Here is a 19,863-nt window from a genome sequence, read left to right as displayed (position 1 = left end):
TGGCCTTGCTTTCATACAGAAAAGCAGTTTATGTGCTCATTCTCTTGGAGAGCTCCCTTCTGTGGGCAGGGGATGGAAATCCTGGGGACTCAGCAGAAGAGTGCCCTGGACTTGAGGCACCACCAGAGGGAAGCATAGCAAAAAAATTCATGTTTATTCAGTGTGATGCCTGTGACCTTTGCTATAAATATATTCCTCTTTTATTTTAGGTCAAAGCCATTTATATTCACTCTGATATGTTCTCGGTGCAAAACGGTTTGTTGACACCAACATTAAAGGCTAAGAGACCAGAACTGAGAGATTACTTCAAAAAACAAATAGAAGAGCTATATTCAAGCATCTCCATCTGAAATCATGGGAAGAATCTTCTGAGTAATGGACTTCATAGCAATATTAGAATAATACTCAAAAACTACAGAGCCAGAACGACACTGCTGAAATGGATAAGCATCTGAATCTTACATTTGAGCCTTTCATTTTTCTAGGATTTCATCACTAACCATATTTTCCCTTCTTTTTGCCATCAGGTGTGATACAATTTCTTTTTTACTCTAGGTATGCAGTAAGGCACTACTTAAAGTTATGCTAAATTGCCACAAAATATGCAGAAATTTCAATCTATGACCAAGTAAATTATGGAAGTCTATCTTTTAAATAACTACAAACATTTCTAGTTAAAATAGGGAAAATTTCAGGTATTGATATTTGATTGTATACAACCTAATATATTAGAAACTAAAATAATAAGTAATTCAATAATGTGGTCTACCTCAAATAATCAGTGACTGATGGTGAAAGTAAAAGTCTATTTTCTCTGATTTGGAACTTCAAGCTGGATATTGGTTTATATAGTAAGTGATAGTTTTTATATTTTTCAGGACATAAATGACATTGATTTGATTTAATCATCGATGACTTAACAACCAGAACAGAAATAGGAAGGAATTTCCCACTGTTTGTACTTAATAGACCTATTAGTATGTTACATCTAATGGATTCATGTTACCTGGAAATGACAAGAACAGGGTAGGAAGCAATAGCACAGAATTCCCTCTATTTCCTTTTCATCCAAACACAGTTTATCCATGGTTTGCAGATTCTGCATTAGGGCTCCTTCAGTCCAGTGCACTCAAGGACATCTGAACTGCTCAAACAGACAAGGTTGGAAAAGCATCACTGGCTCTGTGGTGGCTTTAGGTGGGAGTTCACGATAATCCATATGCTCCCAATCCCTAATTTATTACTTCACAGGCTGCTAATACTGCATAGTCCAGCTGGACTAACTCCCTTCAGAAACAGCGCTAAAGAAATGGAGCACAAGGAATAAGCTGTGATTCTGGATGGGGCTTAGCAAAATGGAAAGGTTTGGGAAAAGGCCAGCCTGAGATGCAGCAGTGGAGGGCGTCCTGTCCTTTATCTGGCCATGGAGGGGGAAGAAATACTGCCCCAAAAGACTCATGGGGATGGGATAAAGGCTGTGTTGGCCATTGCTGTGCAAGGCAGAACAGTGGATGTGGTGGCAGAAGGGCCTGTTAAGGGAACGTGTTTATGGTCAGACATCTGGAAGCATCAAATCCCATTGGCATCACCTCCAATGGCCTCTGTGGGATAACCAGCAAGTTGTCTGGATAAAACCTTACATTTCTGTGGTCATCAGAAAGGGGATAAGTCTCACAAGGAGTAGGAACAGACTCTAGAGCTCTCTCTTGGTACAAAGCATGGTACAAGGCAAAGAGAAAACTGTCATGTCAAGTTGCTTGAATACTTGGACTGTTGATAGCTTCTTTCTGCTAAACAGGGTCCTAAATATCTGTGTCTTTTACTAGCTGATGTTTGTTGCACCAGTACATGCTAGCATGGAGCTGTGCCTGCTGGATCTTTGCTAGGACAGTGGAAGCACACTTATTTTCTCTCTTATAGTGGAATCCACTGTAGACTTCTGAAGCTAAAAGTTTAAATTTTTAATGTAAACAGTATCTTATTTTCTCTCTGAATTTCTGTTGCATGCTTCCAAATGAAATAAATTGAATTAATAAGTTAGTGTTTTACAAAGACTGATTTATTGCAATGATTTCAGAATAATACAGAGGAAACCGTTTCAGTAACATAATGACTCAAAGAATGTGGCAGTTTGATTTATCAAATGTGCGTTTGTCTGAATCCCTTTATGCACCTGATTCCTCATTTGATTTCAGTGCAGTGACTCATATCAGTCCAAAGCAAGTAAAGAAATATCTGAGATCTGATGGGATCATCATTTTTCACTGGTGTATGCAGCAATAGCATCCCTGGGGAATTTGCCACGTCAATGGAGGATAGGGATTACTGCATAATATCTGGCTCTTTGGGTCAAGTCATAAAGGATTTTTATCTCAGTGAAGTTTAGTTCATATCCTTTTTGTATCAGCCAGAAGACAGTCATTACATACACAACCTTCAAAACAATGAAGAATTAAATTCAGTACAATTTCCTGTCTGTTTTATTGCAACAGTTTTAAAATAAAAACCCCCAAAACCTAGTCATCCAAGAAAGTAGAGAAAAGTTATTTTTCACTGGGATTTTTTTGCCATTTGAATTGGATTTACTTTTCTCTTAAGGTGATTTCCGGCTTTTTGAGACAACTAAACTCTGTATAAGTACAGAAGATTCCAATATGAGTTTATTTACAGCTTAGATGGCTGTTATTTTTACATATATGACCCTAAATAATATATCTATATTCTTCTTTTGGTATTTGATGCAAAATATCAGATGCACTAGAGCCAAATATATGAACACCAAAAGAATAAGAAAAAATGCAGACTTGGCCACACTTGGATGATGTAAAATCTGAGTTGGTTTTTGTCACACCAAAAGTGTGAATGCTTTCAGAACTTGTGAAAATTTGTATAAATGAACTAAAAGCTCTCTTTTGTACTTGTATATCCAATTTTCCTCTGCAGGTCATTCTCTCACCTCAATCATAACGATGTAAGAGATTAACACCTGAAAAACAGACATTGCATAAGGCATGAGCTAGGCTCAATCCTGCTTCTCTTCAAATTCCAGGCATATTTATTTTATACTGAGCTTTCTTCAACTGAAACACTTCTTGTGACCACCACAGAAAAATCCCCATGACTGTCCAATAACCAAATTGGTTTTGGGTTTGTTTATTTTTTTTACCTTAAGACAACTTATTACAAAATTAGTTTCTGTTATTCATCTTAAAAGGTGGCAACTCTTTTTGCAGTCAGTTTTAGAGTTGCAGTACTGCATTCTTGGTTCTTCCTGGGCCTGGTGCTATGCCTGTGGAATCACTGGAAGAATGTCTTATATATAAAAAAACCACAATAAAATACATTTTTCAGGAAGAGGCTCTTGCTTAGTTTTATATTTTGTATGCTCTTTGCTTGATATATTGCACAGAGAAAAAATCTGTTCTGCCAAAATGCACAAAGTGTGAGCAGAAACCAGACCAGAGTATTTAACCCCATGTGGGCAGGAAATACATGGAATAATTCTGTCCTGAAAGGCACATTTGCAAGTTAAAATGCTTGATGCACATCAGGTGATACAGAGAGGGTGAGTTTTTATTGATAAAATACCATTTTGCAATCTGTTAGTCAGGATCTATCAGCAACAGTAAAGTCCAGTCTCATTGTTGCCATGAATATGAAATTCTCATGTGTAACAAAATAATCTGACCTTAACCTCTGGAATGAAAAAATTAATTAATTTAGGTTTTGTTTTTTTTGTTTTGTTTTTTTTTTTTTTTGTTTTGTTTTGTTTTTTGTTTTTTTTTTTTTTTTGTTTTTTGTTTTTTGTTTTTTTTAGTTTTACATGTGTTAAAAGCACAAACTGCTGATCTATATGTAAATAAATGCTACAAGATGAATGTAAAATGGGAAATAATATACTATTTTTGCATGGTAATAGGTGACTTAAAGACCTCTTGATGCCTTAGAAGAAAATTGAAAAAGCATTTTATTTTCTTTAGAGACAATTCTATTGGCTTGCCTTTTGTATCTTTAGTTCACTTTGGTATTCTTGGGGGGGGGGGGGGGGATCAGAATTAATCATTGTTTCTTCTTGGAACTAATGTTTTTCAATATTTTACACATTTGGTGGTTTCTATACCACCTTTGCACCTGTGAAACAATGAAGCTTTTCAGAGAAATCTGGATGCCCAGAAATGAAAAAGTTTTAGATCCCTTGAATTCTTCCAAAGAAAACTGTTTTCTGAGGCATCTGGAGTCCCTTTAAGCCCTTCATTTCAGCTTTTTGTTATGTATTTTAGCAAAGTAAAAGCAGCCAACAAATGAGGCATTTTGGTAAGTGTTGCCTATTGTATTTTCAACTGAAAGTGAAGGGGGGTAAAATTTAACATATACATTTGTGTAAAAAAAAATATCCTAACTGTTATTAAAAATTTTTCAGTTTTGGTATATATTAGCATGTATATCAAAGAGTCATCTATGGACACTTTTGTAAAAAACTAAATTTTCACCTTTCTCAAAACTGCTCATAAGATTTTCTTGTGTACTGACATACAATAAAAGCTCTTTTATAAAATCTGTTGTTCCTCCAGTACTTTGTCCTCACCATTGGTATGAAGTCATTCAGAATGTGTGGCTAAACTAAACGTGTTGTAAAAATAAAAAATTATGTAAAATAAAATAATGACCAAAAGCATATTGGGACATGAGATTGATTTTAGCAATCTCCTATGAAAACTAATCGTTGCAAAGTTCTCTGAAGATGCAGCAGTCTTTCTGTAATGGTTTCGATTTTAATTTAAAATCAATAATAATATAACCACATGTATATGCTTGTTTAATATGAATTGCAATTGGGAATGCATAGTATTTTTTCAGATTGTGTCTAAACCAATAAAGTTTCAAAGCATATGGGCTCTACTCCGGTTTTTGTGTGCAGTTGTATCTCACTTCACTTGGAAATCCACAAACGCCTGAAGCGCCCAGAGCCAGGCTGGATGGGGCTTGGAACAGGGTGTGGCAGAAAAGGTCCCTGCCCTGGCAGGGGGGAACAGGATTATATCTGGGCTCCCTTTAACCCAAATTATTCTGGTTCTATACGCTCTAATTTTTAAGGTAACGAAGCAACGAGATTCCTCCTGTCTACAGCCTGAAGCTGAAACACGGGGTCAGAGCAGTATATCGATTATCACACACACACGATTTATTGATTCCATTTTCACAGGGGAGCTTTTCCCTGCGAGGGCGGCGGTGCCCGGATCCGCCGGACCCGCTGGAGGTGTCTCGTGTCCGCTGTCCCGCGTTCCTGCTCACAGCGGCTCTATCACGAGGGCCGCTCCCTCACACAGGCCGATCCCCCATAAGGACCGCTCCCTCACACGGGGCGATGCCTCCTGAGGGCCGCTCCCTCACACAGCCGATCCCCCACGAAGACCGCTCCCTCACACGGAGCGAGCGCGGCCGCCCCGCGCATGCGGGCTGGGGCGGAGCCGCCGGAGGGGCCGCGGGCGGCGGAGGCTGCCGGGGCCCGGGGTTGCCATGGAGCGGGAGTGCCGGCTCCGCGCTCCCTTCGCCGGGAAGGCTCCGCGCAAGAAGCGCCGCTCGTCCCCTCTACCGGAGGCGGCCGCTCTCCCGGGCAGCCGGGCCGGCGGCTCCCAGATGTGCCGGCGGCGCCTGTTCGGGAGCGCAGGGCCTCGCGGGCCCGAGCCCGCCTGTAAGCGCCTGTCCCGGGCGGGGCTCGGCGTGCAGGAGGCGGGGCCCGCACCGGCGGGAAAAGGTGGGGGAAAGAGGACCGTGTGCTGTGCTTTCTGCGGTGTGTTCTGATGGGTAAAGATGCTGGTCAGGGTAACGAGGTCAAGATTTTTGCCAGCAGCGTCCTCGGTGGCCCCCAAAGGTTTGTTCTCGCATGGGTGCCCAGCGCAGCGGGTCCTGTGTAAGGCTGGGAGGTGATTTCTTGTTCTCCATGTCCCTCACCGCTTGGAGAAAGCAGACTGCTCTTCTGGAAACAGGAGTGTTAATTCTATTTTAGCTGCTCGTTAGCAATAGGAAGGGTTTTTCCTTCTGTGTAGTGCCTCCCCTCCATTTAATCGAGTTGGAAGGGAGCGTCGAGGAAAGGCAAGACAAAAGTCTTGCTTAGAGAGAATATTTTAAGAATTGCTTGAAGTCGTTACTCAGAAGGAGCTGCCTCGTTGAACGCAGTGCAGCAGATACCAAGCTAAGCATTTGAGACCTGTTAAGAAAAAAACGCAGTTCAAGGGAAGAGATGGGAATCAAGTGAAGCCTGACAGACTCTGGGGAACGCCAGCGTGGGATGTCTTGATCTTGGGCTGATCTTGGTAATTTAAAAGTAAAACTTTGCAGTGAGAGGGTACAGCAAATGTTTGTTGTCGCCTTGTTCCTGCTCTGTTGGCTCCTGCTCGTGTATGTATTTAGTGCTCCAGTGCACAGGATGGTGCAACCAGCTGCCTGGAGGTCTTCCATATGCTTGAAAAAAAGAAGGAAAAGGATGAGTCCTGTCCATATATCATCCTGTCCTGAATTCCCAGGAAGCTTCAGCTGAAGGGATCTGTGTGGCCCTGGGGAAATGCAGTGACACAGACCCAGGTTTTAGTGTGGGGATGGATGCTCCTTTGCAGTCATAAAAGTGTAACTCTAGAAAAATTGACTGTTTTTAGCTCTTAGATAATGAAAGCAAACCACAAAGGTAAATTACTCAAAATTAGTTTTAGGGTGAGAAAATATGTCTCTGAAATTTGCTGGTTACTGATTAATTGTGTTGTTAATGCCATTTGGGATTATATACAGTGAGGACCGGTTTATGTAGAAATCCTTGATACTCCTAATAAACACCATTTAAAAGTGATTTGTACTCAAACACTTTGAATCAAGGTAAAGGTTGCTTCCAGGGTGGTGGGTTTTTTTCCTTTTAATCAACAGGTTTCTACTACATGAGAAGTATTTCTTTAAGTGTGCTTTTCGTTTTTGTCTTGGTATACTGCTGAAAAAAGTAAATTCAGATTTTACATTGTTTTTGATAATAGGGTCAGAAAGTGTTATGAGTGTAGAAGGTGGGAACAGTTAAATTAGAAAAAATAATCTAAATTCAAATGTTGAAATTTTCATTACTGAACTAAATATTTATTCTCTAGGCCTGAAGAAAAAGTTCAGTGGGAAAAACTTACCAAAGATTAAAGAAAGTGTTGAATATACTGAAGAGAGCTCTTCATGCAACCAAAGGTCAGCTGGACCTCATTTAAACACACATTGTTAAGACTTGCTAGTAAATGATATTGTTTGGTCTTGTGAGATGGCAATTGGAGCAATGCACTCCGAATTTTCAGTGCACTGATGTTTGTCAAATTATTTATTCACACCCCATAAAGACATTTTGGAGTTGTTGCTTTTGTCTAAAGCAGTGTAGCTCTGTGACTGAACTTGGTTCTTTTGTTCAACTGCAGCAGTCAAGTGACTGGCAGTGAAACAATAGACTTCAACATAAAAGAAGAGGAGCCAGAAGAAAGCAGTGTACCACTGAAGGTGAGAATGCTGTCTTGCTTTTTATCTACTAGTGATGGAGGATAAATTAGAGAAATGTGACACATTAAATTCTTCTTCTATTCAGGTAAAATTTCCTATGAGTTATGTCTGTGAGCCCACACGTTTTTCAGGCTGAACTTGGTCCTGTATTTTGGAATACGTCTTCTGTGTCTTCAGCCAGAATAAAAGCTGTTGGGGGTCCTGGTAGCATGAGAAAACATCAATACTAATTATCTTGGACAAGGCAAGGCTGTAGGAATTGTGCTGTGTGGAAGAGATGTCAGTAGATTGTGATTCCAGAGAATTGCTCACTTCTAGGTCAGGCACAGACCTTTGACACTCACTGATGCTCTTTCTTGTGTTAGTAAAACTGGAAAAGTGATTGGAGGTGATGGTGCAGAAGTGCTGCAGGACAGTTAATACTGCATTGGCAAGAGAATAGTGAACCAGGTGTTTGAACTGAAATCTGCTGCAGCAAAGGGCACAGGTGATACTGGTAGAAAACTATTTTTCTTTAAAATGTTAGCTCTTCTTTACAGTCTACCAATTATTTACATTTTTACAAAATGCCTAGTTTTGTAGAATCTATTGCCTGCACATTGCAGATGTTTGTATTTACAGAAATGGTGTAGGATTCTGAAAGTGAGGACTTGGTGTCTGAAAAATAATAAAATCAAAAGACAGTGAAGTTCATTACCTCTGTTGTGCCCGAGTTCAGTTCATGTCAGTATGCCTTCAATGGCAGTCTCATCCAGCCAAGATTGCAGGATCAAGGGGTAGGATATTTGTCATGAATTTTAGAGCTGTAAGTTTGTAGATTTGTTAATGAAAAATCCTACAACAAATTACACTGTGAATAGTAGGCTTAAGTGGTGAAGTACCAGACAGTGAGTTTTCTCAGCATCTGCTAATGTAGGATGATATTTAAATGACTTTCTTTGTCTACATTCAGTTTTCTTAAGTTGTTTGCATTGGTCTTTTAATTTTAGGATTCCAAACTAATCAAATTTGACAATAAAGGAAGTTTGAAAAGTGCTGAAGTAACTTCAAGTGAGTATAATGACTATACATTATATTATTAAATATATTTGATATTGATAATAAATTAAATGTAAAATTCCTGATATAATTTTATTTCTATAAAAGTGCTGGTCATGTACTGTGCTGTTGTTGTACTGGTTCTTGTAGGGGGATACAGTGTGGGTAAATGATGTAGTAGAGAATGTAATCTTATCCCCTAAAGAGTTGCAGCTGAACCAATTACTAAAGATTAGGAGCAGGCCTGATGATAACAGGCCACACCTGTAGCCAATAAGAACAGTGGTATAAAAGAGTGGGTTGGTGGGAACTGGGGTTAAATGGCTGCTGCAAGGGCCAGGAACAGTCAGTGCTTAGGGGAGATGCCTATGAGAAACATTGAGGAGGTACAAAACTCTGGTGATATGGAATCCTTGCACTATAATGATAATAGAGCTCTTGATATATAAGACAACAGGTTCTGACTGTGTGATATTAGGAAGTGAAGGTTCTGATACCACTGGCTGGATTTCTGCCTCTTACTGCAGCCTGTGGCTGGGCTCACATGAATTGGTTCTGGCAGCACAGACAGACCCACAGCACCTGAGACAGTCTTGAGCCCAGCCTGCTGCAAACCACATGATCTTGGTTTTATCATTGAACAACTAGCTGCGGACATGAGTTCTTCAGTTTACTCAAACCTGCATTTCTAAAAACTTGTGATGTATTTAAGATTTGCCTTGTGAACCTTGGACAATGAAGATTTCTTCTCTTGGCTTGTGGTAGTGTATGCTAATAAACAAAGGATGCCCTTTGACTGTGTTATGACTTATTATATAATGAGTGATAATATTTAGCTCATTACAGTAATGAAACTCAGATAAGGAAATCCTGATGGTTTGTACAAGATGACAGATTTCTTTAGCCATGTTTTTTGTCTCTTTCTCTAGGTACAGAAATTACTCTTCCCACAGGTGTTTCCACCTTCCTCATAGAGTGTTTAGATGAAGATTCAGCTGCAGATTATAGCACTACTAGCAACAGTCTGCAAACTTACTCATCCCCTGAAACATTCAGAGATGATGATTTGGGTGCGACTTCTGGGTGACTTTTTTTCAGTTTTATTTGATGAAGAAAATGTGGGGAGACTCTACAATAGAAAGACTAGGGGCCTCCCTTGGTGTGACTCACCAAGTCACATCTTTGCTATAAACCTGTGCTTAATGTGGAATCAGTGTATATCTGTCCTGTAATCTGGTGTGAGTCAGGTCCTTATGTAATTTGAATCCTGCTTTAAAGCTAAAGTTTTCACTGTTGACACAAGCTGTTTATTGGGAATGACCCACAAATGTGTGTTCAGTCCAAACTTTTCTGCAGCTGTTTGAGCCAAGATAGTGCTTGAATTTTGCTTTTTAGTTTTTGTCCTGCAATTGTGTTTGCTTTCAGTTGGGTCACAAATTTAATAACTCAATGAATATCACCATAAGAAATCTGCACTTATATTTTTTATGTCCAGAAAAATGCAATTTTTACTCTGTGGACATTGGCAAGTACAAGAACTCTACTCTCCTGGACTCCAGCAAAGCAGTGACCATTGATAAGATACCACAGATGTCAAATCTTTCAGCAATATTAGGTAATTCTTTTCTACAATACTTCAGGATATAAACATAAACAGTTTTCACTCTGGTTGAGGAACCTGTATAAAATATGTAATGATGATTTTATGTAAGATCTCTTAGCATAATGGAGAGCAGCTCCCTGCTAGTGGTTTGTGTTTGCTTCTAATATTGTGCTTTATAAGTTAGTTTGCACTAAAAAATTGCCTGGTCTAAGCTGGCATAGCCTTTTCATTTGAAGTTTAGCTTTCATGTTTTGGGTTTTTTTTTTTTTAGAACCTGTACCAGAGGATTTTCCAAACCAGCACACAAAAAGGTAATCAGTACAGCAGATCTGATGCACCTAAATGTTCAGACTCTTCTCTTTTGAGAGGTATTTAAAAGAAAGGCCAGTACAAATAAGCCTCTGCTTATGCAGACTCTTCTGTGGAGTTTCAGCTCCCTGTGTCCTCACTAACTTTGATATGGGTGGAATTTGAAATTGGTCAGGGAAGAGTTTGCCTTACAGATTTCTAGTTTGGCCTTGCAGCCGTAGGGAAGTCAATGCAAGAGAACTCAATGAAGGATTTTATGGAAGGAGATGGCATTTATTTACAAAATCACTAAATAAGTTGCTTTTGTGCAATTGCACTAATTCTGTCAGATTTCATTCAGTCACAGTGAGAGGGGTGTGCTCAGGTGGTGTGGCCAGACTTGTCTGTGCAGTAGAGCTTGAAGGCGGCCATTTTTGCCTATATATATTTTACTTGTTGTCAAATCTTCATTAATTCTGACATTCTGTGCTTGCCCAGAGAAAAATCAGTTTTTGGGCAGGTCTTTTATGTTCTGTAGGAATCATCAGCTTACATGAGGAGCAGCCTTTGCTTTGGAACCCTGCTGACTTTGTTCTGTAATCTTGGGCCAGGTTACTGCCTGTTGATAGTGTTTCCTTACTCAGAATGTGTGTGTGTGCTGTGCTGGCGCCCTGTTGACACCCTCCTGTTGTTGGGTGCTGGGTTTTCTCTGATAAGTTGTCTGTGGTGAGGTTTTATCACAGGGAAGGGTCTTCTGTAGTTGGCTTTGTCACAAAGCTGCCTTCGGGTCCTTACATAAAAACCTGAAGAACATGAGTGTTTTTCTGGGAACAGCATCATTTCTTTTAACCCTTGTGCTTCTCCTTCCAGGCTTTATATGCAGACATTTTCATTCATAATGCATATCAGTCTTACTGTTACAGATCTTTACACAATTGATTCTGAATTTTCTTGCAAATCTAGTTTCCCCTGCATCCTCCTTAAATGTGTTCTGTCATAGAATGCTGAAGTGCTGAGTATTTAGTGAATCTTCTGTGGGTCTTGAATTGCAACAGTCCTCAAGATAGATGTGTGACTTGATAAACTGTCAAATAACTGTAAAGGATGATCAAGCAACTCCTTAACAATATTTTTAAAATAAGATTCATCCTATTTCACTCAATCTATATTTTCCTAGGATTTTCTTATTAATAGGTTTTTTTAATGTTAACATTCATTCAGAATCTTTTCTTTTTCTCCTCTTCTAGAAAGAGACCATCAAGTTCCTATAGCAGTTCTTCAGCATTAAGCGTGTCAGCTACACTTGCAGGTAAAACATGACCTGAAGCAGTTGTACTAGCTGTGAGAACAGAATATTCTACCCAAACTTAAATGGTTGCACAGTATCTAAACCAGGCTTTTACTGTGTCATTTGTCTTCCAGCACAGACTAAACTCAGTTGTGTCTAGAAGAGAAAGTGTAAATTGAAAAATTGTCCCAGCAAATAAGACTTGGTTTTAATTAATGTGTTAGGAGAAGAAAACAAAAACAACCAACCAACTAAAGTCTTAGACCCTACATTTTCCATTTTTGCTGAGCATCACCCATGATGCTCAGTGAAATTGACATTGAAAATTGACATTTCTTATTTACCTTACCCAGAGCACAACTATTTGTGTCATGCTCTTTACTTGAGCTAATTTCATCTCAGCTTCACAAATTCATTGATATAACTACAGTTCTGATGTGTGACCAGTACAATTCTGTCTGCAGCCCAGGTACCACATAATTCCCCCCTGCTTAATTTGGAGTGTAATAGCATCAGAAGTTGCCACTGCTAAAGACTGCTGTGATTATGCAGGTCTCAGTGTTTACCCAGCTGTATATAGCCAAGTAACCATTTTAATAAGCAGCCTTGTGTACAGAATGGGAGAGGGGTAAAGCAGTCCTGATGGTGGGGAGATGAGGATTATATTGGAGGGGAAAATTGTGTTTACAGGAATGGCTTTAGAATTATTCCTCTTTGGAAACATCCTGTAAGACATGGGGTGGAGAGTAGCTGTAGTAGTCTTTGTCTCAAAGTTAATTAATGTGTTGTAAATCTGTCACAGGAAAAAAACTCCGTAAAATAACAGCTGCAAGAGAGAGAACTCCAGATCTAAAAAGTGGTTTGCGCTGTTCTTCACCAATAGGACCGGAAAGCAAGGTGAAAGATTCTTAATAAATCAGCAAGGTTGTAGCACAAATGACTTCCTCCTTGTACGGGTGGAAAACTCCACCTAGAGGAACAGTAGTTCCTGCTACACTTGTAAAGTGGTGTTTGCAGCCAGGGCAGAGTGAAGATGTAGCTTGCCTCTCCCTCTCCAGAGAGCAATAATCATGATGTCCCCAGGCTCACTGCTTTTCAGACTGCCTGTGTCAGTGGTACTGAAATGGGTTGTGTAGAGCTCGACTATGACAAGGGGGACTCTTTTTTTTTTTTTTTTAGTGGCTATACCAGGCTTTTACTTACCGGGCTATAGAGGTTCCCTTTGTAACACAAAATGTAATTGTTTTGCTATTTAGTATGGTGCTCGAACAGCTAAAGCCAAAAGGCTGAAGAAAAAAGAAAGCAGTTTCAATCCCTTTGAAGAAGGTTCATCATCATTTAGGCAGCTTGATGCCCCAGAAAGCACGTCAGCCCAATCAAAGGGGCTGACAGCAGAAGTTCTGCCAACCAAACCCACAGATGCTGTGGTGGTAAGTGTTCCCATTGTGCCCCACTGATTAACCCTGGCATGGAATGGAAATGGGAGTTGTGAATCTTGACTGAAGTTAAAATTAAATAGAAGAAGTGGCAGGAAGTGCCATATTTGAAATGTCCATACTGCATTAAACTAATTTGTAAGTTCTTTGTCTTAATTTTGGAGAGCATAAGACCAAAAAATAACCCTGAATGACTGGAATTCAGTACTTAAATCTGAAGAACTAGTAGTAATTCTAAATGGAGTTCTTTAAGTATTAGGAGAATACTGTAAGAGTAATTATAAACAGCAAAGACTTTGAAACTGATACTGAGTTCTTCTCTGTTTTTTAGCAAATGACTTCCACCATGCTAATCATGGAGGAAAATAAAGTCCTAAAAAATCCTGGTAATGCTCAGCCTCTAGAGCTAGATGTGAGTGTCTATCTGATTTTTTTTTTTTTTTTTTTTTTGAATGATTAAAACCAAAGAAATCATTCCTTGTGGCACATTCCATTTTTGCCTGTATATATATTACATTGCAAATGGCACAACAAACTGATAATTCTAGACACCTAAAAACCCAAACAACCCAAGCTAGGAATTTGTTTTGCTTTTTTACAAATGTAATGTAAAACCAGCACTAGTATCCTTACTTGCATAAACTATTTGATTCAAAATTGATATTTAAATGCAGTTTGAATTCTTTGGCTGTACAGTAGTGCTAGTTGTCTCTTCACACTTGAGCTAGTGCATACTAGATTAATAAACAGAGAATATCAGGGTCTTGGTGAATCCCTAAATAATTTTTATTTAAGCAATAGAATATCTTCTGCATGAGCCAACAAGCATTAGCCAGTCTGAATTGCTGTCTGTTCTTTAACTGGGCAGTTATTCCTGTATATTTTGTATTTTGATGGAACTGTAGCTTAGCCTGTCGCCGGTGTGTAAAGCCTCATCTGGGGAAGACCTGTTCCTGAATACCACAGGTCCTTTTGTTAACTCAGAAGAAATTGTTCCTGCATCTCTGAGCTCAGAAAAAGAAATGACTCCTCCAAGTCCAGAAGAAAAGAATATTTTAAAGGTTCTGATTTTATTGCACTTCTTAAATCCAGTTTTGTCATGCTAATTTCTACTGTACTGTATATTTAATCCTTACAATATCAAAACTGCTAAAGAGAATGTTTAAAGCTTTGAAGCTTTCTATCACCCTTTCCAATAGCATGTTGAGTATACACAAGTAGTCTTAAATGTCTCCTAGTGACATGCCTTGAAATCTGCATGTAATCTCTAGTTCCCCTAGAAGAAAGCTAAAAGAACATTTCTTCAGTGGGAACAGTTGAGTGAATGAAATGTCATTAATCTTTCCAGCCTCAGTGTGACAGAATGGAGATCTGCTCCATCGTGAGATTCTCACCAGAGCCGAGGCCTTCCCGGCTGCACCGAGTTCCAGTTAACTCCAAAAAGTGTTACCTTCCCAAAGGATTGCCTGAAGGTAAAGGGGGTACAGACTGGGTTCTATACTCCTGGATGTGTAGTACATATTGTATATATGTACTGGGCAGGTGCTAACTGGTTAGTTGAGTGTTTAAAGGTTGTTGGGCTTTTTCTTAAAGTCTGAATATTTGGAAAAACCACAAGGCTAAAAAGAAGGAAAGATGCAGAAAATTTCAACTCTGGCTTAATAGTGTTCTTGTGCAACAGTACTTTATTAAAATTGCACTAATGTTTTTTCCTCCAAGGATCTTTAGCATAGGAGTTAATACAGTCATAGGCTACTTCAGAATTAAGGCCTTACTATTAGTTTGTGCTTTATTTCTAGGGTGAATAAGCCTGAGTTGAACTTTGGTATTCACTACCACCCCTCCACCAAAGTAATTCAAGTTATCAGTAATGTTTCTCTTCAAAAATTACCAGTTTCTCATAAGGTTTCTGTTCTTTTTTCCTGTAACCCTTAACATAGGGAAAGCTCCTTTATTCACTTCTTTGGTTTTTGTTATACAAAAATGAGAACTGTGAACAAAACTGTGTCATCACTTAACACAGAGGTAAAAGCCTCTCCTTTTCCCATCTCTGATGAAGTTTCTTGATGTACCACTGGATGGCACATGTCTTCCAAAGTTTAAAGTAGTTCTTCTCCAAGTTGCTTGCAAGTTGTGTGTTATTCATTCTGTTTTAATTCAATACTGCCACACTTTATACTGCATAAGTGTGGAAGCTTTCAAAAATACTGAATACACAAAAATTTTCATTTGCACTCTCTTAGGTCCAAATGTCTTCCTGCTTTATTACCAGTTATATGCAGCACCTAGAATGCAAGGAAGTGCTTGTGTTTGTATGTATTAATTATGTATTAATTAATGACACTCATCTGACGCTTCTGTACAGATCAAAGAACTGGGATTGTGCTGGGTCATGTGCCCAGGCAAATTGTGGTAATACAGAACACAGGTTGTACTTGGTGGGCAAGTGAATCAGAAATCAGCAAGCAGTGTTGTCAGAACAAAAGTTTGGTTTTCTTACTCCTTTTCTAGAGTGTCCTGGTATCAGGAATTAGATTCCAGTGTGATGGGAGGTTTATGCTGGATGTTTTATTCTCTGCTCAAGGAGTCTTTCAGATGATGCTGGTTTCCATTAGGAATGTACATATACTCAAAAGTATTGTCCTCTTCTCACTGGTAAATGAGATCTGCAAGATCCACATTCTTCCAGATAAATGCCAGCACTGGATAAATCTAGTGAACATCTGAACAGCTGGTGAGATCATTGAGCTTTCTTTTACATGTGAGAATGTACCACTTTATTGATAATTATTTATTACCTTTTTTTCCCCAGATTCTATAACGAGTACCAAAAATTGGATCTGCTATAAACGGAGATGAGCTTTTTGGCTCTGAACAGGAGTTAACAGAGGAAGTGACTGTCTTGCTGCTGTGGTGGTAAAACAGACCTCCTAACTAGCAAATAATGGTTGTATGTTGTTTGATGTTTAGTATTACGTGTTTCAGTAAGCTGGTAAATACTCAAATACTTTATATTAAATGATTTTGTACTGCAGCTAGATCCTGTTCTGGGCATTATTCTGAAGGATTCCATAAAGATGATTCTTCAGTTTGTTTAGATTTTTAAAAAGTTTGACTGAAGAACAGCAGACCAAATGCCTTTAATAGAATTACTTTTGGCTCTCTCTCTGCCGAGATTTCTGGTTTTTTCTACCAGCATTAGTATCTAAAGATGAGACCTCTGTTTAAGTGTTAACATTGACTGTGAAGTCAATGCATACCTGGGAGTGGCCATGAGAGCATTCATGTACTCTTGGAGACCCAGAAGTCAATAGTATGCCACCTTTAAACTCCTTCAATGCTTAGGTCTGCAGAACTTTGGAGGTACAGGACTGTGAGTTCTGCTGTAATTTGATTTCTGAACATGACTACAGGTCATTTTCACCTCATCATCTCTGAGAATTGGCTCTTAATGATCAGCACTGTTACCATTCTGGGCATATCCACTGCCCAGCCACTGCCATCTCAAGAGTTCTTCCTGCTTCATCTCAGGTATTTTGTAATATCACATTGCTGTTATTGTTCCTTCTAGTGGCTTCAGACTTAAAGTAAATGCCTTACATGAACACAATGGTGGGAAAAACCCTTTTATAGCTGAACTGTTTGAAAAGATGGATATTGACGTTCTGGATTTTCAGGTTACTGCTCACACGATGTCCACATAATTCAAATTCCCAGTGCTTCCAGTTCAGGTTGTGGATTGTTAATTCATAAATGTTGTTCTTAATGTGCTGAATGTCTCAGAAAACACTGTCAAGAACAATTTTTTTCCGCTTGAATTCATTGCACATTAAAGTAATTTGGAGCCCTGCAGTGTTCTCATTACAATATCCTTTACTCAGACTTTCTCTGGACAAAAAGGAAGTTTTTCAATGTTACAAAATGCTAGTATGGCTTTCAAAAGTCTGAGTTTATTTCTCAGTGTTATCACCCTGGAAAATAGTTCTGTATTTCCTAAAAGAGCATTAAAAGAAGACGTACAAAATCCACAACTGTAGTTTGACTGCGTTTGAAAATACCTGTAAAAGTTCAAACCCTGATCTTTTCCCCATTGCTCTGGGGTAGAAGGAAGTGCAAATAATTGCTGCTGGATTAGTCTGTGAACAAGTATTATATAAACATTCTGAATGGCTCAAGGTTAAAAATTATGCCATTAAACTTTTTCTTTAAAGCATTAATAGAACGAGTTCTGCCAATAACTCCATGGAGTCCTGTCGGGTATGCTTTTAATTATCAATATCCTTGTTCTTGCAAATACTAAATCACTAGTAATTATGCAGGAATCTAGAGCCCCTAGGAGACAGAGGTGAGCTCCTTGATGTAGCTTTAAGCAAAAATGAAAGTTACATATTTAGTAAGTTTACTTGAATAATCATCATAATGCTTATAATGATTATTCAAGTAAAGGATGGTCCACAATAAAGATGTTTATTGTAAGGATATTCTGGAAGTCATAGGAAAAATCACTTCTTTTGCCCCAGGCCATTTGGTAGTGTTACCCAAAGAGACTAATACTGACAAACTAATTGGAAAGTACAAGAGAGGAAAACATGGTCTGGAAGTGTGGAATTGGCTGTAGCAGCCTGAATATTGCTGGGGTTTGTCTTTGTTTTTCTTGATGTGATGAGGCTGTATAGGAGGACAGAAATATCATGAACCACAATCTCTTGTCCTTCCCTTCAGTTATGAAAGCACTGCTTCTTATCATCTTTTGTCTGACTCTTAGAGAAAGTGTAATTAATTACCAGGCTAGCTCTTTGCCCCAGGGAAGGAAATTCATTTTGAGGCTGCAACAATCCCTACTCTTGTTCTGCTGTTCTCAAAGGAAAGGCATTTTCTCATAGTTTGGTTTTCAGCTGAAAAATTACTACATAAAATTTCATTCAGAGTGGAAACTGGCTCTTCCATATTGGTAGATAAAGGTTAAGGGTCATGGCCAGTTAATGGGTAGGACTGAGGAGGTTATTTGTGCAGTGATTCAGGAGAAGAATCTGTTCAGTGTCACCAGGGCTGCTCTGTCACATCCCAGACATGATGAAGTCTTAATGGCTTGAATGGAATTGCTTGCAGCGAGTCAGTCCATGCAAGAACTCTGATAATGCTTTATCAGCAGGAATTGTGCATGGCAGATGCATGTTGAGTAAATGTATTGTACATAAATCTGTAAGAGGTTTTTCATTAACACTGTTCAGTTATTCTTGTTATCTGAAGTGCACTTTTAGGAGACTTTGACTCCAAGTACTCAGAGATGGTGGGAGATGTGTCTTGTACAGGAGCACTACAAGGGTACATGTGCAGGTCAGCGGAGGGCAAAGCCCTGCATGAAAATGGTTCTGGTTTGGTTCATAACCTTCAGACACAGAAGAGATGTCTGGGGCCCAGATCAAAATATGCTGAATGTATGCATGAGTTCACTTACATTTAAAGGGACTTCATCAGCTTGAATTGCAATGCACTTGAACTTAGCTAATTCTTCATTGCTCTAAGTTGTGAAACTACTGAAAGCTGAGTTACATACCCTGGCCAAAATTTATCATTTTGTTTTGTTCCCTGAGGACGTTTTATCTTTGTGACTGTACTTTTGTGCTCCTCTTGAAGCCAGGAGGCTTCCACATGGTGAAAGGATGTAAGATTGGTCATGTGTAAATGTGTGGCAGACACGTGTGCCTTCCATACAGAACAAGGGGGAAAAGATGCATCTAAACATTAATTCCTGTTTTGTGTTAGAATTGTCTACAACTTCTGGTAGATGGAAAACGAAATTCCTACAGATGGATGATTGTGAAGAATCATTCTGTAGATATGTCACACATGTGCTAAATTATGCCTTAAAAATAATAATGCTTAATTTAATCTTACATCATACATTGTTTTAGTTTAATGTAGTTTAATTCCATTTTCCAGGGAAAGCAGATGAGTCAGTCAGTTTTGTCAGTCCTTAATTAAACTTCCTGGCAGGGTTGTATCTGAACAGTGAGACATTGAAGGAGACTGTTTGCTGTTACCAATGTTTCTATTTCACTTAAGTATTGTGAATAAAAAGTTTTGTAAAAGGCATGGATCCTTTTGATTTAAAAAAAACTATCACACTTTTTTTTTTTAATTTTGGAATCAGTTGCTGGGCTTTATTACCTACTCTTTTGTGGATGGATGTTTTACCTGTAATGATGGCTTCCTCTGCCATCAACTACACGCGTTCCATCTTCCCTGTAGGTTTTGACTCCAGTGCATCTGGGCTGAGCTGTTTTGCTACAGCTGTGGGAGAATCCCTTCTTGTAGCGGGAAGGAGCTGGGTTTTCGAGGTTTGGGGTGAAAGACGTCACCTTTCTCTGTGCACCCCTGCTGAGTCCCGAAGGCGCTGGGTACAGCCACGGGAAGGATCTGATGCCTCGATCGTGACCTCCTCTCGCCTTCCTGGGCCTCCTGCCTTTAACTTCCGTCCGAAGAAGGAAAACACAACAGCGGCGCGTTATCGCCGCCCCCGGGGCATTCCTCGGCCCTGCCCCCGGCTGAGCCCCGCCGGGAGCGGCGCTTTCCCCGCACGGGTTGCGGCCGGAGGAGCGTGAAAGGCCGAGGCGGGTGAAAGGGAACAGCTCCGAGCTGCCCCGGGCTCTGCGGGGCTCCGCTGTTCACTTGGGGCCGCCCCACGGGGCCCG

General features: G+C 39.5%; 2 protein-coding genes across 5 annotated transcripts in view; both read left to right on the top strand.

The window, feature by feature from the left end:
• Nucleotides 1-4,899, top strand: part of ACSL6 (acyl-CoA synthetase long chain family member 6) — a 57,523-nt gene extending 52,624 nt beyond the window's left edge. For all 4 annotated transcript variants that reach the window (XM_058035122.1, XM_058035121.1, XM_058035124.1 and 1 more), the window contains exon 21: nt 210-4,899. In XM_058035122.1, coding sequence (XP_057891105.1) covers nt 210-350 — 141 coding nt within the window. In that variant the 3' untranslated portion in view covers nt 351-4,899. The remainder of the gene's footprint in view (nt 1-209) is intronic.
• Nucleotides 4,900-5,517: 618 nt separating this feature from the next.
• Nucleotides 5,518-19,188, top strand: MEIKIN (meiotic kinetochore factor). The gene is made up of 14 exons (XM_058035074.1): nt 5,518-5,755; nt 7,128-7,215; nt 7,437-7,515; nt 8,505-8,565; nt 9,483-9,623; nt 10,049-10,168; nt 10,428-10,467; nt 11,692-11,753; nt 12,535-12,629; nt 12,989-13,162; nt 13,500-13,580; nt 14,074-14,229; nt 14,517-14,640; nt 15,981-19,188. The coding sequence occupies exons 1-14, from the start codon at nt 5,518-5,520 to the stop codon at nt 16,025-16,027; spliced, it is 1,506 nt and encodes a 501-aa protein (XP_057891057.1). The 3' UTR covers nt 16,028-19,188.
• Nucleotides 19,189-19,863: the final 675 nt, after the last annotated feature.

The sequence above is a fragment of the Melospiza georgiana genome, chromosome 15 (genome assembly GCF_028018845.1).
Source record: "Melospiza georgiana isolate bMelGeo1 chromosome 15, bMelGeo1.pri, whole genome shotgun sequence".
Lineage (NCBI taxonomy): Eukaryota > Metazoa > Chordata > Aves > Passeriformes > Passerellidae > Melospiza > Melospiza georgiana.
The sequence above is the reverse complement of the archived record's forward strand: the minus strand, read 5'-3'. Positions and strand labels throughout refer to the sequence as shown.

What these genes read in the sequence shown, in the direction of transcription:
- MEIKIN (XM_058035074.1), top strand. Translation starts at nt 5,518, where the DNA reads ATGGAGCGGGAGTGCCGGCTCCGCGCTCCCTTCGCCGGGAAGGCTCCG. An exon ending in AGCTCTTCATGCAACCAAAG is followed by an intron (nt 7,216 to 7,436) that starts GTCAGCTGGACC and finishes GTTCAACTGCAG; the next exon opens with CAGTCAAGTGACTGGCAGTG. An exon ending in AAAGCAGTGTACCACTGAAG is followed by an intron (nt 7,516 to 8,504) that starts GTGAGAATGCTG and finishes TTTTAATTTTAG; the next exon opens with GATTCCAAACTAATCAAATT.